Source organism: Anarrhichthys ocellatus, unplaced genomic scaffold (genome assembly GCF_004355925.1).
Source record: "Anarrhichthys ocellatus isolate YVR2014 unplaced genomic scaffold, GSC_Weel_1.0 scaffold14, whole genome shotgun sequence".
Lineage (NCBI taxonomy): Eukaryota > Metazoa > Chordata > Actinopteri > Perciformes > Anarhichadidae > Anarrhichthys > Anarrhichthys ocellatus.
The window spans coordinates 7,958,877-7,972,017 of NW_022280044.1; the positions used below are offsets into that span (position 1 = coordinate 7,958,877).

Consider the following 13,141-nt stretch of genomic DNA (forward strand, 5'->3'; position numbering starts at 1 on the left):
ATATATATATATATATATATATATATATATATATATATATATATATAAATTGTATCTGAAATGTACCAAATTAGAAACAGGCCTGCAGGCTGTAAAAAGACACATGCACTTTAACAAAGGTACATTAACATAAAGATACCAAATTAAATGGACCTGCTTAGAGCAAGCATTTGTTAAATGTTTCTGTTGTATTAATTTAAAAGAAAAATAATCTAATAATATAATAATGCTTTGGTGTAATGTAATGTATCTTACTATTGCGGATGAATGATTTGATGAGTCCAGTCCCTGAAGGTGTACGTTTCATAATTTGTTTTATTCATGAGTATCATTAAAAGCTATATTTATAGTTTTTATTCAGTCATTTCACTGTCATTTGCTGACTGGTTGTCTTTACTCTCAGCCTGACAAATCAATCCAAGGCCCCCCAGGAGTCCCTGGCCCAGAGGGACCCAGAGGGCCCCCAGGAGAAAACGGCAGGGATGGAAGAGATGTAAGTGTTTTCTCCTGGAGTCCTTTGATTGTCTGAATCACTTCTACTAACACAAAGCAAGTGTTTTCTTTGGATGACCCTGCTTTCTTTAACTATGTTGTTTTATTCATCTCTCCAGGGTCTTCCAGGTTCTACTGGCAGTCCAGGCTCTCCTGTACGTATGAAATGTTAAATAATGTTCTGACAAAATACTTTGCAGGCTGTGGATCCAGTCCCCCTCTTTCTGTGTGATACCTCAGGGATATGCTTCACTTTACTTCTGTTATCAAGCATTGAAAGACTCTTAAAACTGATCTGTCCAATGACTTGGCATTACATACTATCATGACTTGTAGAGATGGCAGAGATGGCACCAAGGACCTAAGTGTTAAGTGCAGGCAACATATGTACTTGTGTCTCTGCCATTTGTCTCTGCCCTTTTCCCTTCCAACCCACTTATCTGCATAGCCTTACAGAAGCTTGAGTTGTCGTTGAACAACAAGAGAGGTCTACCTGTTATTGATTAAATGTTGAATTGTCACTGGCTCTAGTTGTCTTAGCAACATTGCAGAGAGATGCAGGAAGGAGATAAAGCTGTTTTATTCTAGTTGTGTCTGTTTCCCAGGGCACCAAAGGAGAGCTGGGTGAGATCGGTCTTCCTGGACAGAGAGGCCTGCCTGGCCTTCAAGGATCTGGTGTAGGAAAAATCACCTCATCCACTGACACACAATCTTTCTAATATCTGCCAGTACTGTCTGTGTGTAATGGTTTATTTACTGTCGGCAGGGTTCTTCTGGTCCAATGGGTCCCAGAGGGTCTGTAGGGGAGAGAGTGAGTAACCATTTATGTAATTCCAAAATCATTAAATTAAACGAATTGTAATTCTTCACAGACATAGCTATGAATAAAAACCTGTAGAAATCACGTAAAAAATGCCACAGTATAGTATGTAGTAAAATGTCATAAAAGTCACAATATACTGTGTCATAACATATATCTTTAAAAGTAATAGAATAGTAAAATAATATCGTTATGTTTACCTCCTGACTGCAGGGACTTCCTGGCTTTCCTGGACCCTCAGGTCCTCCTGTAAGTGGAAACATCTGTCATTAAAGCAACATGTATGGAAATAACACTGTAAGACACTGTAATGCTAATACACAGCTTATGTCTATTGTTTCACAGGGCCCAGAAAGTGAAGGACCCCCTGTATGTGTTTGCAACATCTTCTGTTTTATTGTGAAACTTTGTTGAAATGCGCATACATAATTTACCAGCTTATATGCTGCTGTATTAACTGTATTAATCTGTCTCTCACAGGGACCACCAGGGAAATCAGGAATCCCAGGAGACGAAGGAAACATCGGGCCTGAGGTCAGAAAAACACATAAGTTTGACAACATTTTGATATGAAAACACTGTGAAAATAGTCAGTGGTGGAAAGTAACTAAGTACATTTACTCAGGTACTTCAGTAAAGTTATTGTACTTTCCTGAAGTATTTCCATTTGATGCTATACTTTATACTCATACTTCACTACGTTTCAGAGGTAAATGTTTTTCTTTCCTCCAATATATATAATTTAAAGCTATAGTTTCTACTTCCGTTAAGATTTTACATTTACAAAATAAGATATGCTAATAAAATATGATACATCATTAAAGATTAAATTGGTAGTTCCCCCTCTATCCCCCACTAAAATACCGAACTGTGTTAAGTAATTAAAAGTAACTGCAGCCACTAACGTCAGTAAAATGCTGCTTCCAATCTTCTGTATCAGTATTAACAATCTGATGTCATTATGTTATATTAGTCTGTCACATGGGAATACTTTTTCTGTGGATAATTTATGTACATTTGGCTGATAATACTTAAGTACTTTCAGTGATACCACTTACTTATAATGGAGTATTTTTACATATTGTTTCACTGAAGGACCTGAGTACTTCTTCCACCACAGAAAATAGCTGTAGACGAGTTTTATAGCGTTGTAAAACAGTTTAATATGTTGAAGTTATGGTTATATATCAAAGATTGCTTTTAAATGTTTGATATCAAATGTTATGAAAATATTTTCTGTACTTGCAGGGTCAACCTGGACCTAGAGGGGTAGCCGGCACCTCAGGACTTCCTGGTCCTCCTGGTCCACCAGGGCCTGTGGTAAGGACCCATTTTTATCAACACCAACAAGTGTATTTTTCATACATTTCATCCAATACACATATTACAATGTGTTTGTCTAAATTATTTGTCATTCATTTCATTTTAGACAGTTAATATCTGAGAGCATATTTGCAGATACTGATATGTAGCTGCTGATTGTTAATATTACCTGATGTCACTGTGTTTGAATTGGACACTTTTCATGCCAAAATGCTAAATTACTCCAGTGTCATTAGAGGCTCCTCATAGACGATATAGGTCTGGTTAAATCTAAAACAAGACAGCTGATTGTGCCATGCAAAAGTTAACAAAAATAAACCATCAGTGTCTGCATGCCTATTCATTTGAGTTCAATCTCAGCTACATACTGTATGTTGACCAACTGCTGAACAGGTGTAACCCCATGCTAATTTGTCATCTCTATTTGGACACTGGTACATTTCTTCTTGAGCTCAGATTCTATGTGAAATCATGAGTGCATTGTGTCATTGCACGCTGCAGTCTCTTTTGACATTTCCTCTCTTGGGATTTTCTGCTGGTGGATTTGTGAGGACATCTAAACCCTCCGCCGCTGTTTTAGATCTCACTCTGCTGTGTTTTAGGGACCGTCTGGTGCCAGCAATGAGGGAAGTGGGGAACCTGTGAGTGTTTTTCTGTCTTTCACACTCCGAAGTTAGTTTCCTGGATGCATGGCATTTGGATTGGTGGCAGTGAATTTCTAATCAAATGGAGTCATTCAAGTTAAGAGGCTCTGCAGCAGCTATGATGGTTGAGTCTGTTTTGTCTGTCCCATCTCTCGTTCGTAGTGTCCTGCTGCCTGCCCTGCTGGCCGACAGGGAATGAATGGGCTACCAGGGACGAAGGTAACAAATGTCACTATTACACTTTAGATTTGGTATTATTTAGTTTTGAGTTAGAGATTCAGTGGCAAGTGAGACAATTTCGGGATTCACAAGAGTCAGATCAGATGATTTACGGCATTGAATTCAAAGTAACAGGAAAACATGTAGACAAAAATAACTAAGCAAACATGGATATCATGCGAAAAAAAGATTTTAACAACAAAGTAATTTCTGATTCTGTATTTCATTGCATGATGCAAAATTTGAGAACACATTGAAATTCAAAATTTATAATATTTTTTGCACTGAAATATTTCAATTAATGGATTGTCATGAAAGCGTGTGCACACATTCATGGTTCCCTGCAGATAAATTGTGATAACTTTGTGAAAAAAAATGTATTTTCATAATTTAGGCTATACATTCACTTCACCAGGAGAGAAAACTCTGGGACACAATTAGACCTTTAAATAAAAAATGAATACGCTTAAGCTATGGCAGTGAGAAGATTAAATCTAAGAAATTAGTTTATAAAGTTGAACAAAATTGTTTTGTTGCCTTCAGGGACATGCAGGTTTGGCTGGGGAACCTGGAAAAGATGGAGTGGCAGGAGATAAGGTACTGTATGCGAGAGAATGGAAACTGAAAAATATCTGTTCAACAATGAAGTTTTTTGTCTTAATATCCCTCCCTTATTTATAACACTTGACAAGCTAACAAACTACTGAGTGAATTCCCATTTCCAGTGGTTATATGTGTGGAAAGAAATGGAGAACAAATTGCACATACATGATTTGATTGCAGCCTGTAGACAGCTTAATGTGATTATCTATGTTCTCACTAATTGATTCATTTGTTCTTGTTTACCACAGGGAGACGTTGGAGAGCAAGGTCCTCAGGGGCCACTAGGACGCATGGGAGATGATGTGAGGGAACTTATTCATCAGACATAGTTTGTTATGATATAACTGTATGTTATTCAATGAGAGGAAGTGATATACACACATATATATATAATTGAAAGTGCTGTTTTGTCATTTCAGGGGCAAAGAGGGCCAATTGGATTCCCTGGAACCCTGGGAGAAAAGGGAGACAGAGTAAGTTACAGCAAAGTTTCATCACATTTTTTGCTTCCAAGGCATGCTTACAACAAATAAAGGTAACGTTGACTGGCATGTGATGCTGATACAAACATTTGTTTCCTCCTCTGTTCCCAGGGTCCTCCTGGTTTCAATGGTGTCCCCGGACCGACCGGCCCACCTGGAGCTCCTGTAAGCACTCTTAGTTTGATGAACTTCATGTCCTCTGGTCTTTACCGTTTGCTCTATGAGCACTAGGACGGCATGTAGTTGAAAACTAACTCTCAGATGTACATCGCATATCTTCTCTCAGGGTGTGGAGGGAATCCGTGGACGTCAAGGTTTGGAGGGGCCCAAGGGTGACGAAGTGAGTTCTACAATTCAACTTCTGGATCATTCTGCAAAAGCGTTATCTAAGACTGTTTTGTTTAAATTAGGGAGCTATGGGACCTCAAGGAGAGCAAGGTGCTTCAGGGGGAAAAGGAGACGCTGTGAGTACGTGGAAGGGATCGAAGGACATTTTTATTCTTTAGCACACCGTTTTTTACTGTGACTGGGTTATAACTGTGTTTGTGACATTACAGGGAGAGCCTGGTAAAGATGGCTTAGATGGACTCTCTGGATCTGATGGAGCTAAGGTGACTTCTCTTTATTTATTCAAATATTTTTCAATGACTACTTCTTTTTTTATCAAAAATATCCATATTTTCCCCCAAGTTCCATTCTTTTTATTTAGATGTAAAGCTTGTGATACAATTTGATTCATTATAATATTTGTTTGCATAATCTTCTATTCAACAGGGAGAGTCTGGTACTGCTGGAGGTGTTGGTCTCAGGGGGATCGTGGGTATTCCAGTAAGTCCATCTTCATTTTCATTTATTTCATTACTTCTTTTCAACTTACTATAGTGCGAAATATTTCCGACCTGCTATACTATGACCTCTTTACGGCTATTTATTCAATATTTTACACTTTTTTCAACATATAGTACTATGACTTTCAATGTTTTTTTCAACATACTATACAATGACATTTTTTATACATACTATGGTATGACTTTTTATGGCTTTTTTTTTACATACTATACTATGAATTCTTTGGACATATAGTATTATAACTTTTTATGGATTTTTTTAACATACTATACTACAACCTTTTGCGGCATTTTGATCAATTTACGATACTTTGATTTTTCCGACATATAATGACAAATTTTCATTCATTGGGTTTTTATAATCAGTTATTTCTAATATTGATAATATTTAAGTTGAATATATTTTTTTAAATCAAGATTAATCAAACATTAAAGTCAAACAACCAGCGGGAAGGAAAATTCAATGCCAAGAGATCATCTACCTTTACCTGTGAGTGTGTGAGGTGAAAGCAAACAGGTTATCTTGAATGGTGAAACTGCCAAATTTCACACTGGGCTCTTTTTTGTGGTAAATGATTTGCAAGCCACCTTAAAATAATGCATTGTTTCAGAGCCTCCACTAATGCCATTTCAAAGGAGGATTTGTAAATGGGTGAGAAATACATATTTGTCTCTTCGTGCTGCCATTATATCTTTGAGAGTATACGAAGTTAACAGAACTATTTGTTCTACCATTTTAGCCATGCTGGTGGCAATGTCAGCCTCTTCGTCGGTCCACCACTTTGAAATTGACGTGGAATTCTTATACAGACATTCGTGCTTCCCCAACAGTGTATCCTAATCACTTTAATGATCTCCTGACCTTTCCTCTCACGCCACCAGCAGGTTGACTTTGGTGGATTTTAGGGAATTATCTTAACACTAAACTAAGATGGTGAACAAGGAGAACATTACACCTGCTTTATATCAGCGTGTTAGCATGCTGTGAGCATTTAGCTCAAAGCTTTGCAGTTCATAATGCCACGTAAACGTCATATGGGATGGGTTGTAGATATGGAAAAGACTCAAATGAGACTTGCTGGCGTTCATGTATGGGTACGATAACTCTGATTTGGCATTAACTCAACATAAGTAAAGACTCAGAGCCACTAACATGGCTGTAGACATGTTGTCTTGTTTAAAAGTAATTTAAAACATGTTATATATTTTTAATGCTACTTCATTGACCCTTTTTTTGTGAATACATTCTAAGTTCTTTAATAACAAATTATTTTCTGTTTTCATATGATGTGTTGTTCCCAGGGGCTGCCAGGAAAGCAGGGACTCGTTGGAGCCACTGGTCCAAAGGTAATTGGAATCATTTCCTATTTAATGAGGCATGTCCAAATGGTGCCACAATAACATGTGGATGCACTATTATACTTCAACACAACTTACTTAACCAGGCTGAACGAATATAAATATAAATTTGAAGACTGACACAATCTCTGTTCTGGATTTAGGGCGATACTGGTGGTGAGGGACCCATCGGGCCAGTTGGACTTCCCGGAAAGACCGTGAGATTCTCCCATAAAGCCTCCTCTATAACTCAGTATATCTGGTAGTTTGATGCATGTGCCTCAGATTATCAAACCCAATATCTGTTTTCATATAGGGTGAGCCTGGAAAAGATGGAGAAGATGGGGAACAAGGAGATAAAGGAGGAACCGTGAGTATACATTTACTTTTTAGTTGTGTTTGAGCCATTTTAAGGTTACACATCTAAAGATTTTTGGGTGTTCAATGGATTTTAGTTTTACTTTTTCTTAAAGGTTTCAGGTACATTAGTATTACTAAATTGATATGTAATGTCATGTGTCATATGTTGTGTTAACTCTATCTTTAATCAATTTCCAGGGTGCAACGGGAAAACAGGGGCCATTGGGGGCTGCTGGTCCTCCAGGCATCCATGTGAGACTTACTGATTATTGATATAAAGTTCCATAAACTCATACTTTGATGATTAAACCATAATAAACCACATTAAAAGAGCATATGTAATAGCCAACATGCTTTACAAAGCAGTTCATGCTAATGATGACGAGAATTTATAACAAAAAAATTACAAAATATGAAACGTAAGAATGTATGGAATACATGTATGTAAAATGTTTTATTTCCAGGGTGACAAAGGAGATAAAGGTTATGCTGGTGCCAAAGGACTGAAGGGTCATCCTGGGTACAAAGGGGATCAGGTTAGACAAATCTCATTTTACCACCGTCACTTTCAACATCCATAATGATAACAATCTTTAGATCCTTTGACAAACCTCAAATTAAATGTTGTTGTTTAGGGACCTATGGGACTAATGGGACCAAAAGGAAGTCTGGTAAGAACTATTCTAATCTCAGTATTTGTTTCAAATGTTTATGGTATTGACACTTTCACTGGTGAGACAGTAACATACTTGCCCTGTTACTTTTGCGTACAGGGGGACACAGGTATAGCAGGAGATTCAGGGGTCAAGGGAGACCAGGTATGTAAAGCTAAATGTTTTTTGAGAACTCATGTCTGTTGAAAATGCTATAACCTGAGTAGATTTGAAAGAAGTCAACTAATCCTTGTGTGTTTTCAGGGCCCGCCTGGTGTTACTGGAGTCAAAGGAGAGGTATTAAAGTCTGTACTGCAGCTCTCAAACAACACTTCTGTTCCCAAACTTAAACAAACTTAAGTACTGACTTAAGATCACATAGAAATTGATAATTCCACCACTGTGCTGTAACACCTGCTATTACTGGTTGTGTGCATTGTATTTGAACAAAATAATGTAAACTGAACTTACTCTAACTGCCACACATGTAAAATACACAAGGAATTAAAAAGTAGCAGTTCAAAAATGAATGGACATACCGGTTTGTAGTCTTGTCAGAATGGGATGGTAATGACTTTTTTTTTTTCAAGCGTGGTGAGAAGGGCATACGAGGAGCTACAGGAGATGAGGGCAGACCAGGCCAAACAGGCCACGGGGGTTTGGCTGGTCCAATGGGAACTCGAGGGCTGGACGGTGAACCAGGCCTTCCTGGAGCAACAGGCCCCAGAGGTCTACCTGTAAGTGTTACCATCGACAATGTACTGTATGTTGTTGGTTTAAGACCAAATACCATCAAAACTAATGATAATTCCTTCAGCTTCAGATGTAATTTGTGCTAATTAGCAAATATTAGCATGCTAAAATGGTGGGGCTCAGAGGAAGGGAGGGGTTCAATCCCAAGCTCCTCCAGTCCGTGTCAATGTTTTCTTGGGCAAGACACTTCACACCAATTCATAGACCGACGCCTCGGGAGCCATTTGGGGTTAATTAGTTTAGTCCTGTTTGGCAGGTGGCACCTTGCATGGTAGCCCCTGCCATCAGTGTATGAATGTGTGTGAATAGGTGAATGATGACATGCACTTTGGAGTTAGTGGTCCGAAGACTAGAAAGGCGCTATACAAATGCAAGTCCATTTACCATGAAAAGCTAAACTAAGATGGTGAACATGGTAAACATTAAAGATAGTGAAATGAAGAATACAAGTTCCAAAATTGGGCCCCTGTGTGACTTGTTCAATTAAAGATTTCATTCACATCTTGCTTTTAACCAGCAACCAGCAGTCACTTTGCAGTGTTCATGGTAATTCATTCATTCACAGGGCCCAAAAGTGAATGACGAGAAGCTTCGGGATATGTGCTCAGCCGTTGTTCAAGGTGCAGTTTGTTCACTTTAAATTGACATCATCACATCCATATCTGCACTTATAATTAATCCATGATACAACTAATCACTTCCTGTTTTAAGCTGATCTGTTCTTTGTCCTTGTAGAACAAATAGCAGAGTTTATGAAAGAGTTTCTGAAGAAGCCGGCAGCCATTGGTTCCCCCGGTATTCCTGGACCGGCAGGAGTTACTGGTCCCCCTGGACCTGCAGGAGCAGCAGGGGCTCCAGGCCTGAACGGTGTCAAAGGCCATCCAGGGTTTTATGGACTTCCAGGTGCATCAGGCAAAAAAGGTCAGTGAGCTTTTTAAATCCATTCTCTGAACTAATTACTAATGCTGAACTCCAAAAAAAGAAAGTCCTAAGGTAGCCAAAGCTACCAGAGATACCAGAGATCTTCAGTCAAGCCTTAGTTGGTTTGCAAACACTGTATGTGTTTCACCAGCACTGCCTTAGATAAGCTGTGGTAGCTGCTTTATGCTATTCCTTTATTTTCCTGGTGGGCATCCAGAACTCATATGGTGGATGTAGTGACAGGAAATTAAGTAAAGCCTTTAGATGAAACAAAAGAAGACAGTAAGACTTTGTCTTCACACTGCCACAGCACACTGAAGGAAGTTATGCATAGCACTCTGTGGAGAGAAGGGATTTGCCCATGCATAACTTTATACATTCAACGATTCCCTAAACAAGGCTGAATTAGAGTGGGGTCATTAAGTGTCCGGATTACATTCCCGTATTTGTGAAAACAGTAGGCCTCTCCATTTGATCTCAGCGCTAACTTTTGTGTCCTTTACGCGCTCTTCTGTTCTGCAGGTGATGCTGGGGAAAAGGGAGATAAGGGAGACAAGGGAGAGGACGGTTTAGGAATCAAAGGAAGCCCAGGCGCACCAGGTAAGCCAACAATTTTGCTATGATAATAGCACTGCTAAGAATGTTCCTCTTTATGAACAATTGTAACTGGTCATAGTATCCTATGTTGAAAAAAGTTTTAAGAAAGTCATAGTATAGTATGTAATGGTATAACATGTCGAAAAAAAGATTGAAAAAATGAATGGTATAGTATGTCAAAAATGTGAAAAAAACGCCATAATGTAGTATCTAAATAAAGTCATAGTATGTTGAAAAAAGAGAAAAAGTCATCGTATAGTATGTCGAAGAAAGCCATAGTATATTATGTTAACAAAAAAGTAAAATGCATGTTTTGAACCTCCATCTCAGGTGCACCAGGTGCTGCTGGCATTGGCAAGGATGGCAAAAATGGACAACGTGGTGAGGCAGGAAGCCCTGGTGTCCCTGGAGCAGCTGGTCCACGGGGACCTTTAGGGCAGACTGGCCTTTGTGATCCATCGACCTGTATAGGCAGACTTCCGCCTCACTATATGCTCAGTGGAAAGAAGTCTGCCAACTACAAAAACCAATGACACACCAGAACTCATTAATACACTCCAGATTGCATCATGCAGTGACCAGGTTTCAGAGCTTCTCAGAAGTCTGGACAACATGATCTTTGGGAGTCCTCAAATGTCTCCATCTGAACCACGGATCTAAGAGACGCAAAGGGAAACAGAGACAAGGCACGATTGTAGAATACTGTAAAGACATTTTAACTTGTATGTGATTTTAGTGAGAGCTTATCTAATGTTGAAAGATAGCTGCTACTGATGCCAAAGCCACTTCTTCCAGCCGACGACAGGCGCGCATGCCTATGACTATTCCCATACAAATCTGAGCAGTTACAACCTGCTCATTTTAGTTTTTCTGACGATAAGGGTTAAGCAGTTGTAAAGTAATTTAAAAGTACATCTCTCTGATTTCTCTTATGCATGTACTTTTTCATTCTTTCAATAAGCTCCCTGAAAATATTGCTTCTTCTCTTTTAGCCACAAGTAAAGCCCACAGCATATGATGTGCCATTTTGAACCACTGATTCTCCTCCGCAGTCATGAGCCAGTTAGAAACCAAATTTGGTAAAGATGAATTATGTTTTGAGGCTTTGCTGCCAAGACAAAACTTTTAAAATGTTAATGTCTACAATTCACTACAAGTGCAGACATGAGGTGACATCTCCAACAGTGTGGGCCTTTATCATCTCGGATTGCACATTTGTTTTGTCTGATTTTGTCATATTGATTTGTTCTTTTTCAAACAATGGAATAAAGTGATGTGTTTTGGAAGTGTTGCACATTACTGTATTAAGTTTCACATTTAATGGAGCATATCATCTATCTTGGAGCCGCTGCAGTGACAAAAAGTCTCATTACACAGAACGATACAATTACCTAGATTGGTATGTTGACAGATGACAGCCCCTCTACAGTAAAATGGTTTTATATTGAAAACAAGGTCCCTGGGTTGTTATGGATATAATCTGTACTCAGGAGGGCAAATCACTGTTGTCTGGTTACAAAGAACAGTCAACATCCGCCCTACCTCTGTCTGCACAGCACAAATACAGTCACAGATCAAACATGACCTTTACCAAGCTGCTGGGGAGAGTTAGCATAGCGGCCATCCCAAGGACATCCCTTTGATTTAACAGATTGTGTCATGGCTTAGAGCCAGTGGATTTTAAGTTGTGTGCACAAGTGAAAGGGTACGCAAGGGTCATACAATTTGATTCAGCAAAAGCCAGGTGATTGGTTTACATATTTAGCTTACAGATATTAAACATGATGGATTTTGATGTATAGGCACGGAAATGAGCAGTATTTTTTAAATAATGTGAGACGGACATTACCTATTAAAAAAACAAATCAAAATGTGTATTATAAAATGAATCATTTCCAGTCTTTATTATACAGTACAGTACATGTGTCTTTGCAATACTTACAATATGCTACTATTTTAAAATCTCTTAGCACCAATTCATGAAGAAAAGAAAAGGGGGAAAACAGAATAATACATTTTAGTTAATGGGTTAAAAATGCAAATTGTAATGGTTCAAATCATGAATAATTTAGCAGTATAACTTAAAACAAGTTAGCAAAAACAGCTATTTGAATGATGAAAGGTGTTTGCTTGTATGCATTACAACATTTTTGATCTGTGCGCAGCAACTTATCACACACGATAACACAAAGTATATTGGTGACTGTTACAAACATTAACATTAAGGGCATTACTGATATGGTTCAATTGTTCAATAATAAACCATTGACAATGGAGCAGCAAACAGACATCTTAAATGGTATACCCTTGAAAGAACAAGTAATTTATTCCACACATTTAGGGCCAAATTTTATTCTGAATTTACTGTAAATTTGAAATTCATTGCATTTCAAGTTCCTCTTTACCAATTTGATAAAAGGAGACGTAATGTGATGCAGCTACAAACATTTGCTAAAATATGATTTCTCAAAGGCAGAGCTGATTTGAATTCAAGAAAAATTTTATTGGTTGAGTTAAATCTCAGAGGCACTGTAACTGTGTAGTTTGGTTTTGTAGTTTGTTAGCCTTGACAAGTCATTTTAAACCATTTTTAGGTAAAGTGCAAGCTAGTAAATCCAAATCTCAATGTTCTGAATTCCGTATATTGCACATTTAAAGTCAACTTTTTGCAAACATTACTCAACACTAGCCATCATACACTAATGGTCATGCCAGACAAAGTGAGGCTGCAGCAACAAAACCCCTGATTGTACTGAATTTAGCAAGGGTGCATCTTATTGCTTATGAATTCAACTTTTCATTTGAAAAATGTCCTATTTCTTCTTTTAAAATATTACATAGTGTTGCTTTAACTCTACAAATGAAATGTCTCCTGCCTCCAGAGCAGCCAAGAAACATCGGTCAAAGAAAAAACTCCATTCAGCTTCGCCAACATCTTCAAAACTAAGTTGTGTCAGAGCCACTTTACTTTATTCATGAATGAACTTCCATTAGGTAACCTGAGCAAAAGATGACGAGTATGACTGATCCATATAGTGATGAATTAGTTTGTCCTGGCAAGCTCTCATAACATTTCTATATTCTCTTC

General features: G+C 38.2%; 1 protein-coding gene across 1 annotated transcript in view; it reads left to right on the forward strand.

Moving 5' to 3' along the window:
* The window catches only part of col9a1c (collagen, type IX, alpha 1c), a 20,764-nt gene extending 10,161 nt beyond the window's left edge, over positions 1-10,603 (forward strand). The window contains exons 8-38 of the mRNA XM_031854290.1: positions 404-493; positions 612-647; positions 1,098-1,169; positions 1,259-1,303; positions 1,526-1,561; positions 1,658-1,681; positions 1,793-1,846; positions 2,561-2,632; positions 3,238-3,276; positions 3,442-3,498; positions 4,042-4,095; positions 4,350-4,403; positions 4,521-4,574; positions 4,695-4,748; positions 4,870-4,923; positions 4,994-5,047; positions 5,141-5,194; positions 5,358-5,411; positions 6,734-6,778; positions 6,934-6,987; positions 7,086-7,139; positions 7,328-7,381; positions 7,594-7,665; positions 7,765-7,800; positions 7,903-7,947; positions 8,047-8,079; positions 8,373-8,519; positions 9,101-9,155; positions 9,271-9,456; positions 9,979-10,062; positions 10,381-10,603. Coding sequence (XP_031710150.1) covers positions 404-493; positions 612-647; positions 1,098-1,169; positions 1,259-1,303; positions 1,526-1,561; positions 1,658-1,681; positions 1,793-1,846; positions 2,561-2,632; positions 3,238-3,276; positions 3,442-3,498; positions 4,042-4,095; positions 4,350-4,403; positions 4,521-4,574; positions 4,695-4,748; positions 4,870-4,923; positions 4,994-5,047; positions 5,141-5,194; positions 5,358-5,411; positions 6,734-6,778; positions 6,934-6,987; positions 7,086-7,139; positions 7,328-7,381; positions 7,594-7,665; positions 7,765-7,800; positions 7,903-7,947; positions 8,047-8,079; positions 8,373-8,519; positions 9,101-9,155; positions 9,271-9,456; positions 9,979-10,062; positions 10,381-10,586 — 2,028 coding nt within the window. The 3' untranslated portion in view covers positions 10,587-10,603. The remainder of the gene's footprint in view (positions 1-403; positions 494-611; positions 648-1,097; positions 1,170-1,258; positions 1,304-1,525; positions 1,562-1,657; positions 1,682-1,792; positions 1,847-2,560; positions 2,633-3,237; positions 3,277-3,441; positions 3,499-4,041; positions 4,096-4,349; positions 4,404-4,520; positions 4,575-4,694; positions 4,749-4,869; positions 4,924-4,993; positions 5,048-5,140; positions 5,195-5,357; positions 5,412-6,733; positions 6,779-6,933; positions 6,988-7,085; positions 7,140-7,327; positions 7,382-7,593; positions 7,666-7,764; positions 7,801-7,902; positions 7,948-8,046; positions 8,080-8,372; positions 8,520-9,100; positions 9,156-9,270; positions 9,457-9,978; positions 10,063-10,380) is intronic.
* Positions 10,604-13,141: the final 2,538 nt, after the last annotated feature.